General features: G+C 43.2%; 1 protein-coding gene across 1 annotated transcript in view; it reads right to left on the bottom strand.

The window, feature by feature from the left end:
* PPP1R1B (protein phosphatase 1 regulatory inhibitor subunit 1B) overlaps window positions 1-25,138 on the bottom strand; it is a 67,784-nt gene that overhangs the window by 38,088 nt on the left and 4,558 nt on the right. The window contains exons 2-4 of the mRNA XM_061588902.1: window positions 23,188-23,248; window positions 19,028-19,050; window positions 8,301-8,376 (exon numbers count right to left, since the gene is read on the bottom strand). Of these exons, the coding sequence (XP_061444886.1) occupies window positions 8,301-8,376; window positions 19,028-19,050; window positions 23,188-23,248 (160 nt within the window). The remainder of the gene's footprint in view (window positions 1-8,300; window positions 8,377-19,027; window positions 19,051-23,187; window positions 23,249-25,138) is intronic.

Here is a 25,138-nt window from a genome sequence, read left to right on the forward strand (position 1 = left end):
TGATTCATCGGTGGCACGTGACACCTGCTCGTCTAAGTTATATGAATCCAACCATGTCTCCCAATTGTTGGAGTTGTTTGCTAAGGGGATCCCTTTTCCATATGTGGTGGCAATGTCACCATGTAGCAGGTTTTTGGGATTTGGTGTTTGATTACATCTCAGAAATTACTAACCAGACAGTTTCCAAATCACCGGCTTTGGCGCTTCTCTCTGTACAGTCGGGAAGCAAATTAATACATATGGACCTTATTTCTCTGCTGCTTGTGGCAGTGCAGCAGACGATTGCGGGGGGTTGGAAAACATCCTCAGACTTTACGCTGAGTAACTGGTATGCCTGTGTCTGGTCCCTGGCTCTTTCTGAGAAGCTGACACAATCGGTTCAACAAGCTAGGGGTCATCCCAAACCAGGCTCCTTCGAAGAAATATAGTTCTCTTTCTTCACATTTGTGAATTATTTGGCTGGGAGCACTAGACCACCTGTAACCTAGAGACAGTTGTGGAAAGGATTTCTCCGATAAGATCCTTGGTGGGGGTCCCTTTGACTGCACACTGGTATCTCCTTGCTCCCACCTTGTATCCCCCTCCTAGTGGAAATGTAACACTGAAACCTCATGTCTGTGGTCTTTATTGTTGTTTGTTATCCTTTTACATGGTTATTATAAACATCTTAATAATAAAAAAGAAAGAAAGCTGCAGATCTCTCTACACCCCCTTCCAATTTTGTCTCATCTTACATTGATACATCCCTGTCGAATCAATGGAGAGCAGAAAATTCTAGTTGTGACCACAACTACAGCTCATTACTTCTATGGCCTCAGTATTCTCCCTCACTATTTCTAGGTGTTACATACAACACACAGAGAGAGAGAGAGACAGAGAGAGAGAGAGTGCACCTCTAAAAGCAGCAGCCATGAAACAATGTAAAAGCTTTAGGCATGTGTGGGAAGGCAAAGTGCCAACTCCCCCTCAGAAGATCAAATAGTTCTAGGAGAAAAAAAGAATTACAGAAAGACAGGTGTGAACAATAGGCGTGGGGGAGTGATGATGAGAGCAAAGGCTGATGGGAAGTGGATGAGTGCAGCACTTTGTATGGCAAGTGACAGTGAGAATTGCTGCCAGGAACAGGAAGATTGCGGCCTCTATTGTTGCATGCATCCGTAAAGGGCGGGTTCTCACATTACAGTACTTTGAGAGACAGCACATTTCCAGCACCAGGGCATGTGCTCTAAAACCTGCTCATCTCCAGCCGCCAGTTCTAGTCCATCCATTAGCCTAGTCACATATATTACCCCTTCACAGAACACCAGAAATGTTTGGAGCAGTAGCAGGTTTGCGCCAGTGATATTAAGTTCACCTTTGACCTGTGGTGATCGGCATAATTGAGGCATGTATTTAAAAATTGCACTGAACAAAAGTGAGCTCCTCTGCACCAGCAATTGTTCCTGATAGGCTGCCCCAGGGAATTCTATACTTCTTTAGGTTCTAAGTTCAAAGCCTGGCTCAGACATGAAGCTCACTTTGGGCCAGCCGCTGGCCTGGTTTGCACATAGCTGTAAGCCAGAGTTAAACAAACCATGGCTTCTCGAGAATGAGTGTAATAGTGCACGCTGCTCAAATTGTGCCTGTCACTTCCTTCCTTTGCTGTGCTAGGAGGAAGCAAACCAGAGTGCCGGCTTACATACAAAGCAGCATTCATGGTTTGTTTTTCTCAAACAAACCACAAGAACAAACTAAGAATAAACCAAGGCTTACCAGGTTTATCCTTGGCTTGTTCTTGTAGTTGTAGTTGTCTTGGAAGATTTTTTCCAGGAATGGTCTACTACTACCTCCTTCAGCCTGGGACCACTCCTTCTTGAAGCGAAGCCTTAATTATCTCTGTGGCTCATCCAGCTATCACAGATTTTATAAGCCATGAGGGGCAAGGGTGCAAGACACAAGTGGTTGCACGAACCCGACCAATTACCTTGTCCACATCCTCAGGCTACATCAACTGTAACTCACCCAAAAACATTGGACAAGAAAGTGCACCAGACACCTCACCAGGATCATCAGCATCAACAATAAGAGTCCAAATCCCAGCAGATGGAAGCAATTTTATCCTCAAAATGCTTAGCAAACACAGCAGGCTTTAGGTGGCTCTCCCACCTCCCTAGGGCCAGTATGTTAGTCCTTGTTGTTGTTGTTATGTGCCTTCAAGTCGATTACGACTTATGGCGACCCTATGAATCAGTGACCTCCAAGAGCATCTGTCATGAACCACCCTGTTCAGATCTTGTAAGTTCAGGTCTGTGGCTTCCTTTATGGAATCAACCCATCTCTTGTTTGGCCTTCCTCTTTTTCTACACCCTTCTGTTTTTCCCAGCATTATTGTCTTTTCTAGTGAAATGTGCCTGTCACTTCCTTCCTTTGCTGTGCTAGGAGGAAGCCCTTAGCTACACTAAACAGGACAGCAAGCTGAGGATGCAATGGAGGCAGAGAAGGAAGTTTCCTTTGCTGCTTTCACCACATTGAATAGGCTTGAAAGTGAGCACATATCAGTGTTTGATTACATTCGCTGGGAGTTTTCCTGCACCTGTACTCAAGGTATCTCCTTCCCACTTCATTGCTCTTAGTTCCAGGTATACCACAGAGCTTTCTGAGCTCTGCCAATTGGAAGAAGATGCTTGGGAGCAATGGTGTCAACTGCCCAGGTCATCTCTGTATTCCAGGGCTTCAACAGAAGATCTGGCCATGCCAACCAGAAAACTCCCCAGAACCCCCTGAAAACCAACAGGATATGTTAATCCGTAGGGGCAGACCTTCCTAACAGGTCTCCCACCCTGCAGAGAGAAAAGGCCAGTGTATGTCTGATCTCACCAGGAAGCAAAGCTCTTTTAATTTCTACCTGTATACGTTTGCCATTCCTCATTTCAGTTGTTCACCTTTTCCAGCTTTAATTTATCTTTAAAACCTAAAGTGGATTCAGTAATCACATCTTAACCTGTGCCTTGTTCAAGAGTACCTGTTCTTTCCTCCCTGCCCTTCCCAGCACCACCCTAAAGTGGTGTCACAGTTCCCATGAGCTAGGACAGGGCTGAGAATCCTGCTGTTGCCATTCCCTTTCTCCTGAAATTCCCTCCTCCGTATAGGCTGCGTTCTGCAGGAAATGTTCCAGTTATTGGCAGCGCTCATGACACAAACAGCAGATTGTGGGAAACGCACACAGCAGCAAGGAAAGGTCTTTAAATAGGGCTTTGTTGTCAAACACATTGGTCTCCAACTGCCTTGGCGCTTCCAACCTCCGTTTGGGAAGTTACTCCCATTTGTTGCTGGGAGGAAAAGAGGATGCTATTGCTGCTGACATGAGTGCTAAAACTGAAAAATGGGAATGAGCTTGTGTGTGTGTGTGTGTGTGTATGCATGCATACACATTTTGGCATGTTTGTCTTTCATTTCTACCTAGCAACATGTCAAAGTTAAAAAGAAAGATTTAGTTTTGTGAGGGGAAGACTAAGACCTGCCTATTGAAAGCGGACAGAATGAGAATCTAAAGTCACTGGTAAGAAGCCAGTGCATAGATGTCAGCACTTCTGCAAAGATGTCAGCACTGACAAACGTCGTGTTTAAACATCATTTAAACTAAGGCTATAACCACACTAGTTGCCAGATCAAAGCTTTTCCATTAGCCACACCTGGAGGGGGAACAGGTTGATCTGCCCGATCAGTTGTGAAATCTCTTTGGAGTTTAATTTAAAACAATACTCACTCAAGGTGCTCCCACCAGGTCTTACAGTAACAGAGAGTGTGTTTCTACCCACAGACACTTCCAGTGGAGTGGGACCAGATCTTGGAAGGAACTGCAGTGGCACACTGGTGCACGTGCATGCACACAAATATATAGAAAAGGAATTTCTGGAATGCCTCTGGAAATGCCCATTATTCTGCTTTCAAGAAACCAGAGTTTGTGACCCTCGTCAGCTTTCTCTAGGGGGTATCACTGTGATCTGGAACATGCTTTGGAAGGCAACAGCAAAGTGAAGCCTTGCTTAGTGGATACCTTGTTGCTAGCTTCAACAGAGTCTGATTTGACTGCAGCTATGTTAAACGCAACTGCAAACCAGAATCCTTAAGTTCTCTTCTCAGAGGATTCAAAAGGGAAGGCACATGTTTATTTCCTTCCAAAGGCAGCCAAGTATTACTCAAGGCAAGCCAAAGTTTATCTTCAGCATTCTGATCCATACTTGGTGGGAGGTTTTTAAGTAACTCAAGAATATGCTCTGCCGAGGGAGACGTATGCAATGCTTTCAATTTAAGTATTTCCCTGAGGAAATCAAGGGTCTTGCTGATTAAAGGGCAGGAAACCTTCTGATTAATTTGGCCTACGGACATCAGTTGAACATTTATAATGGAAGTAGCCAGGAAGGGTCATTTACTTTTGCATCCAATATGGAAGGGAGTCAAATTGATTACAATCTTCATCCTTTTCAGTCTATTCAAAACCTCTTTCGTGTGGAGGACAAACCTGATAGTGATAATTTGCCATTAAAATTAATTATTAGCGATTTTTTCAGTACCAATGCCTACCCCAAGGGACCCTGTCAGATTTTGCAATACATATTGCTCTAGGCATATTTAACAAACACCCATGTAAAGGACGCCAGCTCAGCATTATGAATTAATCTCAAATTAAGGACACTTTGGCTCAGCCCCTATATGTCATTAATTATATATAGTTCGCAATCCCCAGCATTCTCTCTCTTGACTAAAGAAAGTTATTTGTTGCTGCAAATGTTTCCTCTGTTTCAAAGTGATTTGTGATTTTATCACATCTGCATTTTGTTCTATTGTAATTTTAATCTCTGTAACCTACCCAGAAAACTTTTGTTATAGGGTGGCCTATAAATTGTCTTTCAAATAATTAAAAACTTTACAATCCTAAAATCTTGCTTTGAACAGTTTGTCGTTGAATTGTGACTTTAAAAAAAAGCAACAAAACCTTTAGATGTTCTAGTTGGAGCTTTTAAAAGTTGCATGGCTTAAAGAGGAACGCAAGGAAGCATATTTTATATTGGGAAGGGAAACCTTCCATCTGAGGGCCAAATCAGGCCCAGCACCAATCCCACTTTGGCCCGACTGTTTTTGACAAACCACACCCATCTGCCCCATGCCTGACATCATATGTGACGTTAAGTGTGGGGCAGGAGGAGACATGGCTGGATTGACTGCGCAACCAAGCTCCCCATGGGGAAGCTGATCACACAGAGGATCTCTGAAGAAAGCAGGCTTCAAGTCACCACCCATCAGCTATCAGTGGTGACTTCAGCCCTGCTTATCAGCAGTGCTCATTGCAAGCCCTCATGGTGCTTAGAAATCCCGACAATCATCCCCGTACATCATCATGACATCAGGTGATTGACAGGTGGGTGACTCTGCCCACCTTTCATATTGGCCCATGAGGGATAGGGGAGATAAGAATCTGGCCCACTGGACAAATCAGGTTCCCCACCTCTGTTTTATATATACACACACTGCTATGAGTCACCCCATTTCCCAGGAATCTTGGTTCTGTTTGTCTAAAATGAATAAAGTCGATGCTAAGTAGTGCAAAGTTTGGTTCATGGATGCACACACCCACGCATACTCATTCCCTCCCCAGCACTTTTCTCTGTGCCCCTGAGGTCAGCTTTGCTCCTGCCAAATGGTTAGCTTTGAAACAGATTGAGTTGCCAACTCTTTATGAAAAATATAAAAATAAAAGCATAGAGTGGGAAGAGGGAGCACCCAACATATCCAAATTAAGTGCAAGAGGAGTCTGTTTCCTCAGGCAGCCGGTGGGGGGGGGGGAGGGAGGGGAGGAACAGCAGCAAGGGGGTGAGAAGAAAAACAGGTTGTAAAGATGGTGGCATCTGTGGTTAACGTTTTCTGGGTAATTATGAATGTAGGAAAGGGCAACCAAAATAATTAAGGGATTGGAGCAACTCCCCTATGAAGAAAGGTTTGGGGCTTTTTGGCTTAGGTAAAAAGACAGAGATGCGTAAAAATTATGGAGAAAGTGGAGAGAAGTTTTTCTCTCTCTTTCATAATTCCAGAACCAATGAACCCAAATGGCAGGCAATTCAGGATAGACAAAAGGAAGCCCTTCTGCACGCAGCTGTGGAATTTGATCCCACAAGATACAGTGATGGCCACCAACGTGGAAGGCTTGAAAAGAGAATTAGACACATTCATAGAGGATAAGGCTATCGATGGCTTCCAGTCATGATGGCTATATGTTGCCTCCAGTAACGGAGCCATGCAGCACCTGAGCACCAGTTGCTGGGGATGATGCTCAGTGGGTGAGGGCTGTTGTGTTGGTGTCGTCCTTATGGGCTTCCCACAGGCATCTTGTTGGCCACTGTGGGGACAGAATGCTGGACTAGGTGGGCCTTTGGTTTGATCTCTACTGGAATAGTTAGTCCTTCAATGCACGCAGAATATGCATGCAGGAATAGAATGACATAAAGGGACAGGAGTGTAAGAAAAGGGCATGAAGAAAGTCTAGATTCTGTGGAGCTTGAATCTGTGACGCTGTCACTGGGGTTATTCTGAACAGCAACCAAACACACAGATAGTTGGAGTATTCCACCTCCACACACACTGCTGTAGAGAGAGATGGTAGGGAAAAGTTTCACCTGCTACCTTTAAAGGAGCAGTTAAGGAGAATCATAGATTTCCAGCATATTTGCAAGGTTCTTTCAACAGCCATACTAGAAACTTGCTATATCTTGTAACAAGATTAGAACAAGGTTTAGAATGTTGATATGTTTAAATATGAATGTGCTGATCTTGTAAGGGTGTGCTTGAGTAAACTAAATGATTTTTTTCTTTTCCCAGTCGTAAAAGGTAAAGGTGTCCCCGCACTTATAGTGCGAGTCGTTTCCGACTCTTAGGGTGATGTCTTGCGATGTTTACTAGGCAGACCGTATATATGGGGTGGGATTGCCAGTTCCTTCCCCGGCCTTTCTTTACCCCCCAGCATATGCCGTACCAACCACGGATGGATGGAAGGCTGAGTGGACCTCGACCCCTTTTACTGGAGATTCGACTTCCTCCTTCCGTTGGAATCGAACTCTGGCCATGAGCAGAGCTTCGGCTGTGTTACCGCCGCTTATCACTCTGTGCCAGACAAAATTCTGTTCTAATGGGGGCCAGCTATATTAATTGTTTTGCTTTTATTATGCTGTGATTAAGAAATCTGATTTGTTTAATCTGTTATGTTTAAAAGTAAGTTTGTTTTCTTTGTTTTTCCTTGAAACTTAGGGAATATTCTGTTCAGTCTATTATGTATATTATGATTTTTTCTTATATTTCTTGTACTTAATTTTATATGCAATGTTTATATTACGTTGATACTAAAGAGGATGTTTTGTTCAGTTAACTGTATTTTATTGATTGTTTTTTGTAGTTGTTTTAAGATATTTTGACTTGTTGTACACCGCTTAGAATTTTATTTAAATATAAGGGTATATAAATGGACTAAATAAAGAAATAACAAAATCAGTTACTATTGTCTTCTGTTCATTCGGCTAACTATTGCACTCCCCATCATAACCATAAGCCAGTTATGCAGAATCAGACCACTACGATGTGATCCTTTTACAGAAACATAATTTTTTTAGCTGCCTTTTAACTGGGTACCACAGTTCTGTGTCTCCCTTCAATGTAATGCTTAATGGAGGTCACAAAAATGAAAAGCACCGGCCTGGGGCTAAAGTCTGCTTGGAAGCAACCCCTTTTACACCTCCCATTTTCTCCTCAATCATTTCCAATCTCGCTTCCACGCCCTACCAGGAAATCCACTCTATGTACGCAACTGCCACCAAGATACTTTCCAAATGAATATATCCATGCATACCTGACACTGAGAGCACTCACAACTCATTGTCTAGCTTAAATAAAATACTGGCGTCATATGAAATTAATACTTTGAAGGGGGAAGGAAAGATATATGGGTCATGTACTTCAAACATCTTTGATAATGAAAAAAACACCCCTATATATTAAATAAAAAAATCTGTATATTATGCAGTACAAGAAAGCCTAGCAACACCAACAATCAAGTTTATAGCTCTCAGTCATCTTCAATTTAGGCTGTGTGTTCATCTCAAAAACATTACAAAAAGAAATTCTCAGAAAACACTGCTAAAACTCTGTTAACAATCTCATAACCATCTGCAAAGCTCAGCATACCAATTATTGCAATGGCGAGGTGGGAAATCTAGCTGCACTTTTGCATTAATACTTTAACTACACAAGTAACAAACAATTCAAAGCCACCTTACCTTTAAGAGAAGGTGGGGTGTAGACACAGGGGGCATTTCTTTTGTTTTTAAGGTGGTAGCCTTCACCCAAAGCTCTCTGGAAGAAGACAGAAAACAGAGTCAACAGTTCAAAGCACAACAATTCTCCAAAGATTTCCCAGAGGAGTTAAGAGTGGGGAGTGTGACTTGAAGTATGGGGGGAGGGAGGAAATCAAATTATAACCATTTGTTAAATTAAGATATTGGCTTTGATCCAGGGTGCTCTGTTGCAGGTGCCCATGGGTTTGCATATGTGCTTAAGCTTGACTTTTCACATTTTGTTTTCAACAGCTGCTCCCAGCAAAATGTCCCTGGAAGCTGCTTCTGAAACTTGTGAGGTTCTAAACGGGGCTATAACCTGATTAAAGAAACTGCCGTCAATTCATCATGTACACTGTAATTGATTAATTCATCAGTTAAATCTATATACATCTGCAGATGACTAAAATGATAATTTTGATGGGGGAAAAGCATGCCATGTTTTTAGATAATATGTCACAGCAGCCATAATCTGGGAGAGAGAGAAAGGCATAAAGGAAAACTCTTCTAAGAGTTCTAGGGAAAATCTGCAGGATTTTTCTGAATACTTATTTTATAAATATCAAAAATAGTTGCACACTAGGAGGTTCCAGGCAGGGACTTAATTTGCAAACAGGTGTTGAGATATTGCAAACAGGTAATTCACAATATTTTTTTTTAAAAAAAACACAAACATATTAGATGGGTAAAACAAATTAAATGAGAGGGGCAATATGGCTTGGCATTTTGATGCCAACAATGTCATGTGGTCACTGCATAAAACTTACATACACGAGCATTGATCCCATAATAAATACCTGTCTGAAAGCACCCTTAGTCCATAAAATTTGATCAATGATTCAGCTAAAAGAAGCGTTCAGTATCATGTCACAAGCTCTTTATAAATGGTGGCTGTGACCATCTGCCTACCAATATATTCTGAATCAAGACGATTTCTAGGAGTCCTTCTGCTCCGCCCCCATTTTCTTTTCTTCAGAGGCTGTCCAATCACCCTTTCCAGCACAACTCCTAGAAAATTAACTCCCTCTCCAGCTATTCCACTTTGCAACTTTCATCCCCTTCCATTCCAAGGGACAAGAATCTAACTAGTTTTGTCTAACACTAGTGCAGCACTGATGGACAACATCATGAGTCCCTGCTTAGAAAAAAAGGGGGGCTTTATTTGGAAAGACACAAAGGTGTCCTGATCTGACACTGGTGAAATTTCCTTTCTGATGCCAAATGTGGTAATTGGTTAAATGAAGGTAAGAAAAACCCATCCCTGAGACTTCCCAAGAGAACTTTCATAGGATCAGAAGTTCACTCACTACAGCATCCTGCCTCCATCCAAAGCTGCTCTGTGTCCCAATAAAACAAAGAGAGAGGGGAGAATGCTATTTTTAGGTTTCCTTTGCAATGTCTGAAATTAGGCTCGGTTTTCCTAAATATGTCTTTCTTTTGTTTAGTGATGCTTGTTTTGGCCCTGGATTGCTAAATGCTCTTAGCAGCCTCAAAGCTTTTCCTAAAAGACTGGGGATGTGCTACAGTACATGTCGTGCAGAAGTAAAATTGCAATAGATCGGAAAGCAGTGCTGAGCCAAATGGAGGCAGGCAGTATTTTTCATATACTCCTGCAAAAAAAGAGCCACCTTTCAGTGATTGGATGGATTGGGTGGAAAAAGAGGGGAGTGTGAAATGATACGTTTGTGAACATTTATTGGGGTAGGTGGGAGGAGGGAATGCATCCCTGTTGCCAAGACAACCAGGCTGACACACTGTCTCTTCCAGCATTGTAGTGGTTTTACTGCGGCACAGTATGGCCAGGTAGAGTGTTGGCCTTGGTGCCTCAGCAATGGGAATGCATTTCCCTCATAGCATGAAAGAGGACAATGCACCACACGATGCTGCTGTGACATCATCACATTCACAACATTATTCCTGATTGGCTGGAATGATGGAGAAAGAAGCCTTTTAAAGCATGGGGGTGGGGGAGAGAATGAGACAGACAGACAAACAGTGTGGGGTGTAGTGGTTAGACTAGGCCAGGGTTCAAATCCCCACTCCAGCCATGAAACTCACTGGTTGACCATCACAGAGCTGCTAAATACTGACCATTTTTACATGATTTGCTCTTCTATTCTTACAGTGGGCCTGCACCACAGAATTTTAGACCACTATGATACACTGATCACAGAGTTAAAGGATTCCCTAACAGCAAAAAACTCAGGGAAATTATGGACCAACAAATTCAGATCTAAGGGCTGATTCAACCGTGAGTGTATCACTGCTAAAAAAAGCCTTTATTGCAGAATTTAGATCATATAAGGAAAATTCTTCAACAACACCATTGGGCGATCTAAGCCTTTATAAAAAACAGTACGAAACCCTGCTTAAGGTGAAAAAGAAGAACACACAAAGAGCAGTGTGGGAACAGCTCATCCACGTAGTTAGGTCCCAAGGATATGGTCTCCTTTTGGCACCTCATGGTAGTTTCTTCTAGTTGTGGCTCATTTCATCTGGATTGTCATATTCCTCCTGGGTCCTAGGGAGATTATCTTTGCACATTGTACGCAGAAGAGGAGATACCTACTATTTGGCTGGAATGTATTTCCTGATTCTTACCTGAATAGCCCCCGTCTCAATTTTTGAGGTAATCAACCTGGTAAATCAACTAAAACCAGGCAAGGCCTCAGGTTGTGATTAAATCCCTCCAGAGTTAATAGAAGCATCAATTGGTGGGAACCAGTTTTGGCAAACCTCTTTACTTCCATAGATCAAAATGCTTAAATTTCCCCTGATTGGGGAATGGCCGTTATAATTCCCATTTTCAATCCAGGAAATTACCACCCAATCAGTCTATTGACCATAATCAGCAAGCTTTATCCCAGACATCTTTACTGGAAACTTCAAGCTTGAATAGAACATGAACACTTTTTGGCTAATGAACAGGTTGGCTTTAGAGCAGGCTGATCCACTATGGATCAGGCACTAATCTTCAGAGCTTGGAAAAGTTACTTTTTTGAACTACAACTCCCATCAGTCCAATCCAGTAGCCATGCTGGCTGGGGCTGATGGGAGTTGTAGTTTTAAAAATAACTTTTCCAAGCTCTGCTAATCTTGCAGCATTCGGCAGAGAAATATACCAGCAGACCCAAAATGTCTCTGTCTGCAGCCTTTGTTGATCTCAAATCTACTTTTGATTCCCTTTCTAGAGATAAACTTTGGCATAAACTTGAGGCTTTTACGGCTGATCGCCACTTGTTACTCCTTAAGTACAAGCTGCATGAACATACCAATTAAAATCAGGTGTAATCTGAAGGGTCTCCTTTCCAGCACTGTTCCAACATCTAAAGGAGTAAAGCAAGGCTGTATACTTGCTCCATTGTTGTTTAACTTTTACATAAACTCATTAGGTTACAGCCTTCAACCGTCCTAACATCCATCCCCCTAGGCTAGCTGACAAGTGCCTTTCACTTGCCACTATATCTTGATGATGCTGTACTTTTGTCCCAGTTGCTTATAACTTTGAAACGAGCTTTGCGAGTTCTTGGTCAATACTGCCATGATGAACATTTGCAGATAAATTATTAGAAAACAAAGCTCATGTTTTTTGCTAAAAGACCAAGGTCACATAGATGGTCCACAAATGGTCACAAGATTGAACAGATGAAAATCTTTAAATATCTGGTGGTTGTTTCTCAAGCTAATGGCAGTGGAAGGCACATACAGAACATGCTGCTCAGATAGCCCAGAGAAGTGTCTCTGTCATACTAAACTTTTTTTCATACCAGAGGAGGGCATTACATATCGGCTACAATAAACCTGTTTGAGGCTAAATCACTTATCCACCTTTTGTGTGGCACACAACTTGGACCCCACTTCAGTTTTACTTCTTTGGAAGCAGTTCAGTCTATTGAGGGCTATCCTTCAAGTGCCTTATTGCATTTCAAATGCTGTCTCCTTGGATTACCTGATTTTGGGGGGATATGTAATGGCCAGAGTGATTCTCAGATAACACACTGTAGATGTTGAATGCCAATACAATCTAGGCTCAACCTCCAATTAAACCTTAATTGACAGAGCACTCCAGCCAAATAAACCAGCAATCTTAATGTCTTCTCAGTGCAAAAGCATCGCAAAGCCTTAATACTGGCACACCTAAATGTCCTTTCCTCAGCAGTTTTGGAGAGAAGATACCAAAATATCCACCTATTGTGAATGTAAGGGTAGAGATACACTCACTGTAAAACCAGGTGGGAGCAGTTTAAGTGTTTTTTTTTATTCAGCTTCAAAGAGATTTCGCAACTGATAGGCAGATCAATTTGTTTCCCCCTCTAGGTGCGGCTAATAGACATGCTTTACTGTAGGCGACTAGTGTGTTCACAGCCTAAGTGTCCCTGTGATTCTGGGAGAGGTCAAATCAGTAGCCCATGTTCTTTTGTATTGCCTTTTCTTCTGTGATCTATGAACTTTTAAAGAATCAAACTTCTTCTGTTCAGTCGGATGCATGCTATATTCTTTTACTGCTCGCCAATCAAAATGCAGCTACTTCTCTTAATGTAGCTAAATTTTGTGCTGCAGCTTTTAAAACGCATCAGGAATTAATTCTAGGCATCGTATAATGTTCTCTTTTGGAGTTTGTAATGCAATCATGATTTTTGTAATTTTGCTATTTAAATAATTATATTTAATCTATGTTATGCTGTTGTTGTTATGTGCTTTCAAGTTGATTACGACTTATGGTGACCCTATGAATCAGTGGCTCAAAAAACAAACAAACCCTAAAGTTTTTTAATGGTAAGGCATTTTCTTGGAATGTGAGAACATTTCAGTCCCCCTGAAGGCATGTCTTTCACCATGAAAATGTTTAAAGAAGAACATTTGGCACACTGGTCTTTGAATCACCTGCCTGTATGAGACCAGTGTGCAGATGACCCAAAGCAGTGGCACTTAATGGACAGCAAGGATACTCATTTACCTCAAGGAAAAGAAAGAGATGGGGATAACTACCTTGTAGTGGACAAAGGCATCCTGGGAAAGGCAAATGCCTTTGTCTACCACAAGAAATATTCATATGAATGACAGTCTTTGAAAAATGTAAATGTACTGCCTTCAAGTCAATTCCGACTTATGGCAACCCTATGAATAGGGTTTTCATGGCAGTATTCAGAGGTGGTTTACCATTGCCTTCCTCTGAGGCTGAGAGACAGTGACTGCCCCAGGGTCACCCAGTAAGCTTCATGGCTGCGTGGGGATTTGAACCCTGGTCTCTCAGGTCGTAGTCCAACACTCTAACCATTGTGCCACACTGTATCTATTTCCTTCCACATCAGTGCTGGTGCAAGCCTGAGGCTGAGCCTCAAAAGCCTCCTCCACTGGGGCCAAGCCTTGTGCACCATTCAGACACCAACTCCTGCCTTCATCTATTTCCCCCTCTTTCACTGACCCACTTCCTCACCCAACTCCTGTTCACAGAGAAGGGAGAGTATTTAAGGAGTTAAAGAGGGTTTCTTAAACTGAACTAAAAAAAAAATGTCCACATTAGTAAGACTGCAATCTTTAATCAAAAATTAAACAACTGAAGTGTTAGTTGTTTAATTGGGGATGGAAAATTTTAAAAGGCAAGGCTGAGAATTATGTTCACACTTTAATTTTTGAGGTTATTTTGGTTCTTGTGGTGTTACTGTAAGACAGAATGAAGATTTAAGAAAAGAAAAAAGATGGCCTTCCCTGCATTAAATGGTGAGTTCTCACACTTCTTTCAGTTTCTCAAATATTTCAGGAGCTTTTAAGGAAAGCAATATGAAAATATATAGATTTTGGCAATAAATTTTAAATTTAACAAATAAATTACTTGACAAATTTGCTAAAAGGCAGAGGATGAATTGCAGTAAATATTTTTTTAAGTGGTTGACTGCTATATAAGTGAGCTTTTGACTAACTATCCCATTCTTGTTTGGAAGCCAGCACAATTATTTGCTTTTTGTTCACTGGATAAAAAATCCTATCACATTTTGGAAAATGTGCCATGTGGTTCCCTCATTTTGGGGTTGGGAAACGGGTGAAAAAGTTATGCATTCCATCTGACCTCTGTCAAAGGCTTTACCTTTTTAAAAAATAAGCTGCCAAATGGGGAATGGGGGCAGGGAGTCAAGCACGCTCAGCGATTAAAGGGATAATCTGATAAAACAACAGACAAGTCACGGGGCGAGTTTGAAAAGCAGCCAGTCTTGTCAAACGCATAAGCTTCTGGCTCCTGACTTGCTGCCCCAGGATCCCATTCCAGAATAGTACTTTGTTGCCTATTAAAGAGGAATTTAATGTGATTGAAGATCTAGGGGAAGTGATGGAAAAAACGAAGCAGAAATAAATTTGCTCCACAGGCTTTGTGGGGTGACGGCAGCAGGGGAGGGGGAGGGAAGCTTGCAAGCCAGATTTTCCAATGGACATTTTTTGTTTGTTTGAGTAAATTCCAAGGTCTCCTTGCACAGCAGAACTACAGACTGCAATGTGCAGGCAAAGGGCATCCAGTGAAGAGATGCAAAGCTACACTGTTGTTGTAATCCACTGCCCTTGATGCTCCCTCCGTCCCTCCCTCTTTCCCTTACTGTTACTGAATGAATGAGGGAGTTTGAAGGATTCCCAAAAGTTGAGAAAAGGAAGTCCCAGCACCTTAGATCTACCTCTGCTTCTCAAAATCAGCCACAACATGATCCACTCCTCCACCCCAGCGCAGGATTATTCACACGTTTTGTTCAAACTGTGCCCCTCTACACCCGATTTTAGAACTCTGAGTCCTGCATGTCTCAGTTCAAAGGCAATAAAGTGACAAGTCACACAGATAGTGAGAGTGGGATGTTGGTGGTGATTGCCTCTTTTTTTTCCCATTGGCCCTCGTCTTTCGCAGCTGCTTGACACACAGAAATTTAGAAGGTGAAGCTTTTCTGAGTGTGGAGATAAGTGACAGGGAAAGTGTCACATGTTAAATTTCAGTGTCAGGATGCTGTTAAAAGCATGGGACAGGGTAGCTTTGCTGTGAGGCAAGGGATTGACCTTGCTGCTGTTCTCTCTTCCTGTGTTAAAATATTTTAGATAATGGCTACATACAGATGACCTGCTTTATTGAGCATTCATCCTGATTTGTTTGCACAAACTTTGTGGGGAGGTTAGACAACATTGGCTATTTACTGAACATTCATTCTGATTGGTTTGCAGGGACATTAGATGATCTTGCTTCAGGCAAATGTTGTCCCACACTTTCTAGTGCATTTTACTGTTACTTTCCTTATTCCAAAAAGTCCGGGGTGTGTGTGTTGGTTTGTTACACAAGAGCACTGAATCAGCTTTAATTGTGTAACCTGAATTGCCAGGATGTAATTGAATCTCACCCCAAAATAGTGACAATCTGGAAATGCCCAAAGCCCCTCCATAAGGGCTGGACTCAAGGCAAAGTCTGAGAAAGAGAGATAGAGAGATTGACAAGGAGTTTCTTCACTCTGCCTTGTTGTAATGAATCCACTCTTTTCTGAATTAAAATTGGAGGGAGACCTCACTCTTAAATTCCAAAAGGCTTAGTTCTTGCCTGCGTCTGACAGAACTGGTTTCAGCTTGTGAGGGCCCTGGGCAAAATATCTTCCAGTGGGCTCCTTTCCTGTCAGTGGGCCCTGGGGACTTTACTTAGCTGTAGTTGCAGTGCTCCAAGAAAGGCTGGGCAGGTGGATCTAGCCACCCTTTTAATTCTTACAATGCTTCAGAGTGACGCTAGGTTAGGGCATTGTGAGAAAGGTGGCTAGATCCAGCCACCTGGTGCTGTTCAGAATACCAGGCCAATAAAATAAAATAAAATAAAATAAAATAAAATAAGGGAGTCCACAACAGACATCACTAGTGGACCCTGCCAGGGCCCTGGGGCCCAGGTAGCTGCCTGAGGATACCAGGTGTTGACACCAGCCCTGGTTTCTCAATTAACTGCCATTCTGAGCATGCCTCTAGATTGGAAGAGGGCAAGTCCACAGCAGTAAGTTATGTGCAGCCTGCTTGGAGGGTGGATAATTCTGATAAGACTCTTTACCGGAAGTGACTGAATGCTCTGTTGCAGAGATTAGAGAGAATTAGCCAGCCAGCAAAGGCTGATAGAAGGAGGCAGCCCCAGAGTAGGGACTTATGCAGAGAGATGCAATGGGCAGCCATCTCTGAGGGCAGATAATTATACTTTCACATCTACTGTATAACAAAAATTACTGGAACATGCAATCATGCCTATCGCTGAGATGAAGAAGAATAGCCTATTTATTTATTTATTACATTTATATACTGCCCCATAGCCGAAGCTCTCTGGGTGGTTTACAGCAAAAGTTGATGGAAAGTGGCAACTCCAGAGCAGGGACTTCTACAGAAACATAGTGGGCAGCCTCCACTGTATCTGAGTACTTTGGGCTCATAGGAGCCTTGAATTATTTAATTGATTTTTACCTCTCATAGCTTACTAGCGTGCCCTGGCACAAAGTTTGAGAATTCCTGGGCTGATTAGTTTCAGCTCCTCTGGGAGTTTCCTCTTTGTAGGCTAAGTGCTGGTATTCAGCTAGTGCATGGGACAGGGAGCTAAGATGCTCACCATCAGTGCTGTCACAACAACTATCCAATAGGTGTCCTTGACATGCAACCAGAGAGTTTAATGCAATATTCCTCAAGTAGAACTACTTCCCAGAGAGAAGGCAATTGGATATCACTCACTGATTGCATAAAAGCTTGAGCTTTGATTGCCATATTAAACAGATCATCTTAAAATGTTCTACACTTTTGTTAAGAGAAGTAGTAAGGACAGTAGTATAGTGACAAACTCAGAAGTGCAGGGGTCCTTCATGATAATCATGCCACACACCCCTCACAGCCACGCCCCCTCACTCTCTCACTTGCTCTCTGTCATCATCTCCACATTCCTCAATCCTTCCCACATGAGCCTTCGCCCACAACATCCCTAGGAGCCAATCAGCATGAAAAGTGAGAGTGTTAGCTACTGAGTAGAGTCTTCTCAGTGGCTGACTCACCTCCTTTCACTCTGGTTGGCTCCAATCAGCAGGAAAGGACAAAGACGCATGTTAGAAATTCTTCACAGTGGCTAACACACTCCCCTTTCATGCTAATTGGCTTGTAGGACACTGGAGATATAGGAGCGCAGCTGGGATTCTGCTCTGAAAAAAGTAAGGTGTCTGAGACCCCGGACAGCTACACCCCTGAGTAAGGAAACGACTCTTCCATATCCAGATCTGCTCTCTCCTACACATTTATGAGGAGCTGGCTGTAATGACTCAGCAGTGAGGAGTAGTAAGCACCCTAACATATTCAGAAGCATTCCCCTTCCTCAGCCAACACATACATGTGCATAGTAAAAATGCACAGTTTTTGGCAGTGTGTAACATATTTCCCAGGGCAGCACCAGCCTGCCCTTGGCCTGCATTGCCATAAGGCCAAACACCCCCGCTCGATACAGGTGGTGTAGGGCTTAAATAAACCCACCCACCCTACTTACCTGTGGGGCATCTGTGCAAACGCCTGCCAACACTGAAGATGGTGGTGGAGGCATCAACCTGTTAGGGATACCCCTGCCGCCATCTTGGGTGATGGCAGACTTGCATGCACAGCGTGCGGGATGTTAGTGCTGATGCGACAGGTAGGTGAGGCAGCAGGCTTATTTAAGCCCCATGCCACCTGTATCACAGGGTGGGGGTCCTGCAACCTGAAGCTGATATGCCCAACACTGCTGCGGTTCACTGAGCAGGAACTTCACTGTCCCACTCAAGGAGGGGCCTCTCAGGGGCCCTCAACCAGGGCCCAACCTGGCTGACCACTGACGTCGGCCCTGATATTTCTCAAAACTATACATCAGTGTTTTTCAGAGTGTGTTCTGGGAAAAATTAGGGTTCTTCAGAATCCTATTGTTATATTCTCAATGAGATCAACGATGAGGAGCAAGCCTCCCTGAAAAAAGCTGGCCTGGCAGCAATCATGCCTATGCAATGTACAAATTAAGGATAGTAACATTCTAGGTTACGTTCTTGGTTCTCATAAAGCAATGGTGAGGCCAGTCAGGTTTGGCTAGCATGATGCCCAAGTGAACAGAGTATGTGCTCAGTCTATGAGCATGTCAAAGATTTGTCTGGATATGTGTTAATGCAGAAAAGGTTCCTTCATGAAAACATTATAAAAAAAACCCCAGCACACTTAGATAAAAGAAAATATGTGTACCGTCAGCCTCCAACATATGCATCTTAGTGCATTCTTAGGGCACATCCATCATGCCAGTTTAACTATTGTGACTTTCCCCAAAGAATCCTGGGAATTATAGTTTGGTTAGGGTGTTGAGAATTCTTTAATAGAGATCCTGCTTCCCCACTTACAGAATTACAGTATCTCAGGGCATGCTCTGAAGGCACACGAGGCAGACACAGTGCTGAAGCAAAGCAGGTTTGGGCCTGGTCAGTAACTGAATGGGAGATCACCTAGGAATCCTGTGTTCCACGATGGAAGAAAGGTGGGATATAAATGTAACAAACAAACCAGCATCCCCAGGATTCTCTGGGGAGAAGAAATTACTATTAAACCGGTTTAAGTCAACAGTACAGAAATAGCCTATTCCACCCAGTTGTCCCCTCCCCTCTCCTCCAGCCCTGATTATAACCAGCAATACTGACCTGGTATGGAGAAGCTTCATCTTCTGTAGTGAGCAGGCAAACAAATATAGGAAACAAGAAAATGGAACATTGTCAGTATAAAAAGAGGAGTATGAAGAACCTGCCTTGTAGAACTGCAAAATGCCCCTTATTTTTCAAATACTTCCCCACATTCTAAGACAGCCTTCTCTGCCTGATGCCCTCCAGATGTTCCTGGATTACAGCTCCCACCATCCGTTATTATTAGCTATTCTGGCTGTGGCTGATGGGATTTGGAATCCAAAAAGGTTAGGACAAGAAGTCGAGGCGGACCCTGGAGAGGTTGAAAGGATTCATTTCATGCACACAGGAGACTTGCACAAATTTGTGTCGGTGGCACCAAGTTCCAATTCATGCATACAAGCAGCTGGGCGGGTGGCCACTTGAAACAACTGTGCGGAGGCAGCTCGGCATGGCAATCTGTTTGTGTGGCTGGCTCCCTGTGTTTGGTTGATTTCAACGATGCCTATGCAAACAATAAAAAATGGGAGTTCAGGCATACTTTAAAACCACCCCAAACAGCACAGTGAGCCGCACACATAAGCGGCTTGCTGCATGGAATTGTCTGCAGTTGTGTTCAAGGAGTACCTATTCAGCTCCTTGAATTTCTAAACCAGGCAGGAAGGTTTACCTCCTATTCAGTAGTAATAACCTGGTTAAATCTATTATTCATAGCGTGGGAGCAGCTGTCTCCATGTTGAAGCTTCATGAGGTCCACTGATGAATGGAACTATTGGTAGGCACAAGTCAATAATGTAAGCAAGAACTGTTTTGTAACGGTGACTTTTTTGGATGGGGAAGCCACACCCCCGATGGAATACACAGACCTTTCTTTCTCTGAAAATGAGACCCATGGCAGCAACTGGGAACAGGGGGAGTACTTGATTTCCAAGATGAACAGCGCTAGGGCTTCCAACGCTGCCTGCTGAAATTCTCTTGACTACACAGCTACTAAAGGTGCAAAAGCCCTGTCCTCTTCTGCATCTGGGCACTTTTCCCTGTTCCCACCATGTTATTTTATACCAGGAGTGGGGGAATGTCTGGCTGCCCAGCTGTTGTTGAACACCATCTCCCAACAGTCCCTCAGCCAGTATGGCCAATTGCCAGGAATGATGGGAGTTGCAGTCCAACAACATCTGAAGGGCCACAAGTCCCCCACCTCTGTTTTAGATCAGCTGAGTGTGGAGAAAGAAAGAGAGAACTCAGAAAGATGGAACTCTGGAACTCATCCTCCTGTCGTGAACCCAAACCCAAGGGCCACCCTCCTGGCCTCTGTCAGACCTTTTGGCTTTTAAAAATGACAATTAGTCAGGGATAAGCAAGGATGTATGTGTGTGTTTCTAAACTGTCTTGTTTTCTGAAAATGATCTTTACTTTTTAAAATAATTTTTGTATCTTTTACGGTTATTAGCTGTTCTGATCCTCCGTTGATAGAAAAGCCTCCACAATTAAATATGTGGTTCAGGAAAGTGGAATCCCAAGAGATTAAAACCTCGCATAATTGCCTGAGCTCTGCAGAAGGCATCTCTGTGCATTGGGCCATAGCTCAGTGGTAGAGCACATGCTTTGTATACAGAAGGACCCAGGTTCAATCACTCGCATCTGTCGCTACTACTGGGAAATATTCCTGTCTGAAACTAGAGGGCTAATTGCCAGTTAGTGTAGACAATATTGAGTTAGTTAAACCAATGGTCTGGCTTGATATAAGATTCCTGTGTCTCATAAGCTCCTTTTTATCACCACTGAGTAGCCACAGTAATTAGAACTTCCAGAGTAAGACTTCTGGGGATGAATTAACGAGGGTTTGCCAACCTTTTTGGACCCATGGCCACCTACAACACAGCCCAGATACACTCTGTCAAGCTCTGCCCACTACTGTGGATGGCAAATGCCTGAAGAGCAACGAATATCCAAATGGAAGGTATGGAAACTAAAGTGTCAGCCACAAACACATAGCAACTGTTTGAAATGTAAAGCCCCTTTATCTGGAAGCACCAAGGTCTCATTTCAGAAATTAAGCCATTGTGTTGACACCCAATGTGTGATATGAGAAACTGCATTTGCAGGGCCCTACTCTAAGGTTTGAAACATAGTCAACCACAAGCACATTTCAGCTGAAATTAAGCAATAAAGCTAGTCATCCACGTTTCCTTGCCACATAAACAGAGCTGGAAGATGTGTTATGGAATGTTCCTTGGAAGGGAATCAGCCTGAGGAATAGGTGGATTCTGTCATCTATGCCATGCCTCTCCCTGTGAAACAAGGAGGCCTATTGTCTGGAGAAGGAACTACCAAGGGCTGGTAGTTCACCATTAATAGGAGATACTCTGGAAAATAATTTACTAGTTAGACTTAGAGTAAACCTTGAGCATGAAACAAGCTCCAGCGATGAGCTTTGCTGCAATGCAACTTGTTAAGAAGGAGAAATTAGGCTTGTTACAGGCAGCGGGGAGGCAGCTGGTTAATTGGCTCTGCTCTCCGTGTGGAAAAAAGGTATTTTTCTCTTCTGTTTTTAGTTTGCATTTTTATTTCTGAATCTTTTAGTTGTTTAGTAAAGGTTTATACATCAATCATTTTTAAAGGCCAGTGTAATGTTGCAGCTAAGATTACAAGCTGGGCAGTCTCCAGATCATCCCAGTCACAAACTCTCTAGAACACATGCTTTGCATATAGAAGGTACCAGGTTCAGTCTTTGGCATCTTCAGATAGAGCTGGAAAAGATCCCTGTCTGAGACCCTGGAGCCACTGACAATCAGTGTAGATTAGTCTTCGCCAACCTGAAGGAAGTTGTTGTCCAAAACATCTGGAGGACACCAAGCTGCCGAAGGCTGGCGTAGATGGACCAATGGTCTGACTTTGCATAAGACAGCTCCCTATTTACCTAAACCGTAAAACTCTCAGCTTCAGACTTCTACTCCATCTGCAACATGGAGATTATATTATAACCAGTCAACCTTATAGAGGTGTTTTTTTCTTGGTAAGGGATTGCTTATTTACTTTATTATATTTCTGAGCTGGTCCATAACCAGAGTTCTCTGGCTCACATACAGTTTAAACAAATAAAAACTGTTACAAAACATAACATAAAACCAATCAAATATAACAATCCCAGCACAGCACTGTTACAGACATTTGGAGCATTTTGAAATGTTCTATATACATCTTATCCAACACAAGGGGGGGGGATAACTTGTAAATCCAGAACAGGTATCTAGTTTATCACAAGAAGATTTTTTAAATCTTATTTTTTTTCCACAAGAAAAAATGATTTGATTTTCTGAGCAAACCAAGGTACTTGTCATATAGCGGGCATAGGGAACCTTTGGTTTTCCAGATATTGCTGAACTACTACTGCCCTGGGCTCCTACTGGGAGTTAGGGCAGAATATAAATCTAATAAATAAATAAAATAATAATACTTCCATCATCCCTGGCCATTGGCCATGCCTGCCAGCGATGATGGAAGTTGAGGTTCAGCAACATCTGGAGGGTTGTTTTTATTATCTGCTTTCCTGTCTAACCCATGCCAATAGCCCCAAGCATCTCCAGTTGAAGTACCTCAAGTACCCTTGCCTGTGACCTAGGTGAGAGGCACTGCTAGGCAGAGTAGAGAATATTGGTCTAGATTACGGATGAGGAACCTATGGCCCTCCACATGTTATTTGGCTCCAATTCCCATTAGCCCCATCCAGCAGGGCCAATGCTCAGGGGTGATGGCAGTTGTTGTCCAGTGACATCTGAAGGGCTACAGGTTCCCATCTTTGGCCTAGATCAGGGGTGGGGATCCTTTGGCCCTCCAGATGTTGCTGTACTATAACTCCCATCATCCCTGAGGATTATGTTTGCTGGGGCTGATGGGAGTTGTAGTCCGGCATCTTCTGGTAGAGGCCAAAGGTTCTGCAGCCTTGACCTAGATGGGGTAACATTCTGACTTGGTATAAGCCAACTTGGTATATTCATACATGTTCATATACTGCCATCTTTACTTGGGATATGGTAAACATAAGAATATAAGAAGAGACCTGTTGGATGAGACTAAAAGCCTGCAAAGTCCAACATCCCACAGATTAAGGATGACCAAGAATCCCTCCATTTTCTTCTCTGCCCCTTTCCCCTGGCCTTCAAAGAAAAATCAAGGCTTACCAGGGGATGAAGTTTCTGACAGCTGGAACAGCAATGCTGGTGTTGGTCTTCGCCGGCGGATCTAGAATAGAAATCATATGGAAGGTCTGTTGAATTTCACAGAGGGAGATGAAGGAGAAAAAAACGGACAATGCATAATTTTTTGGGCTGAGGTTCCCTGCCAATTTTGCCTGTATACATTCACAAAACCAAACTACTGCAAGGTCTTCTCTGTGGGATAAGCCTTCTAGCATGTTTGGGAGCTGCATCTGGTGCAACATTTCTGGATTTGGGGATGACCACTGGGAACCAATTGCACCAGTGCTCCATGATGCTTTAGCCTTGTGTGCACAATTAGGGTACTGCTTTTGGCTTGCTTCCCCGGTTCCTCCCTTCCAGAGCCAACCCAACCATACAGGCAAACTAGGCAATAAATGTCTTGGAAAGAGAGCCTCTGCCTGCATCTCTGGAGGAGGCAGCTTAGTTGGCTCAGGGACATCCCCTGCATGCCAGGGACATGAATGGGTGCCTGCTGGATCTCTATTGGCTGTCCAGAGGGGAGGCAATAAAGAATAAACAGACACGAATGAGGAAAAAGCAGCCAGGTCAACTCTTCATAATTTAATGTGTTATTGTTATGCTGCTCAGCAGAATAACTGGGGCAGAAAAGAGTCAGAGGGAATTTAATTTGCCTAGGGCAATATAAGGATCCCTCCACGTGTCCTTTTTATTGTGCATTCATGATGATTTGTGCTCATTATGCTATCGGGGCAATCATACGTGATCCTCCTTTTAAAACTGTTTGCACATGCAAAGGTTTTGGGGCTATCATACTGCTTTATTTCCAGTCAGTGCATATTCTGTAACTTCTTGCTGAAATCCCATAACCTTTCATACCACAAATGTTGTGGGGATTTTTTTATTTAGTCCCAGTTTTGTAGTGCAATAGCCCCACCAAATAGCAGTAATATGATAGCATTAGGGAAGTGTTGCAGAACACCAAATAAAGTGGAACGATGGGTGGATGGCCCACTATAAATCCACCACTAATGCACCATTATTGTGTAACGAACATGTTGCAGAATACATCTGCAAAAAACCAACCAACCAACCAGCCAACAAGCCACCAGTCTGGAGGGCCCTAAAAATCCCCCCAAGCTCTGGGCCAGTCTTCTCCCTCTCCTACCTTTGCATCTCCCTTCTTTGCTTCTGATGTCTCCCACCACTCATTATGGAAAATTCAGTTGTAAATGTCTTGGAGCAGGTACCTACCTTTTCTCTGCTTATGTTTATAGAGTAACTTTATAGTGTCATTTCCATGGATGGCAATAATATTAGAAACCTAAATGTCTTGGGCCTGACATCACAGGAGCTGCTTTTTCTCCCCCGCAAACAGTACACAGCAGAACGGAGCGGAACATCAGAAGCTTAGCTATCTTGTACCAAGGTCAGGTTGTTTGTCTGCCTAGCCCAGTATTGTCTACACTGACAGGCAGCGGCTCTTCTGAGTCTCACATACAGGTCTTTTGACATCACCTGATCCTTTTACCTGGAGATGGCAGGGTTTGAACCTGGGACCATTGGTATGCAACACATGTGCTCTACCACTGAGCAACAGCCCCTCCCCAAAGTGGTAATATTTTCCCCAGGTGCAGGTGGGAAATTACATGTTTGAATATTTCTCCATGGAGTGGGAGGAACACCATGATGAACCCTTCTCCCTAGCATACTAATTTTCTGAGCACAGAGGGTAGATCTATCAGTTACGATCAGCCGTGATAACTTATTGATCCTCCTAGTTCAGTAACAATACACCTCTGAATGTCAGGTGCTGGAGACCAACGTATGTGTGTGTAGGGGGAGAGGATATCTGTTTGTTCATGTCCAGCCTGTGAGCTTTCCAGAGGCATCCATTTGGCTGGAGTCGGTGGACCTTTGGTCTGATCTTTGAAGGGAATACTTATGCACGGTG

This window comes from Rhineura floridana, chromosome 11, assembly GCF_030035675.1.
Source record: "Rhineura floridana isolate rRhiFlo1 chromosome 11, rRhiFlo1.hap2, whole genome shotgun sequence".
In the NCBI taxonomy this organism is placed as follows: Eukaryota; Metazoa; Chordata; class Lepidosauria; order Squamata; family Rhineuridae; genus Rhineura; species Rhineura floridana.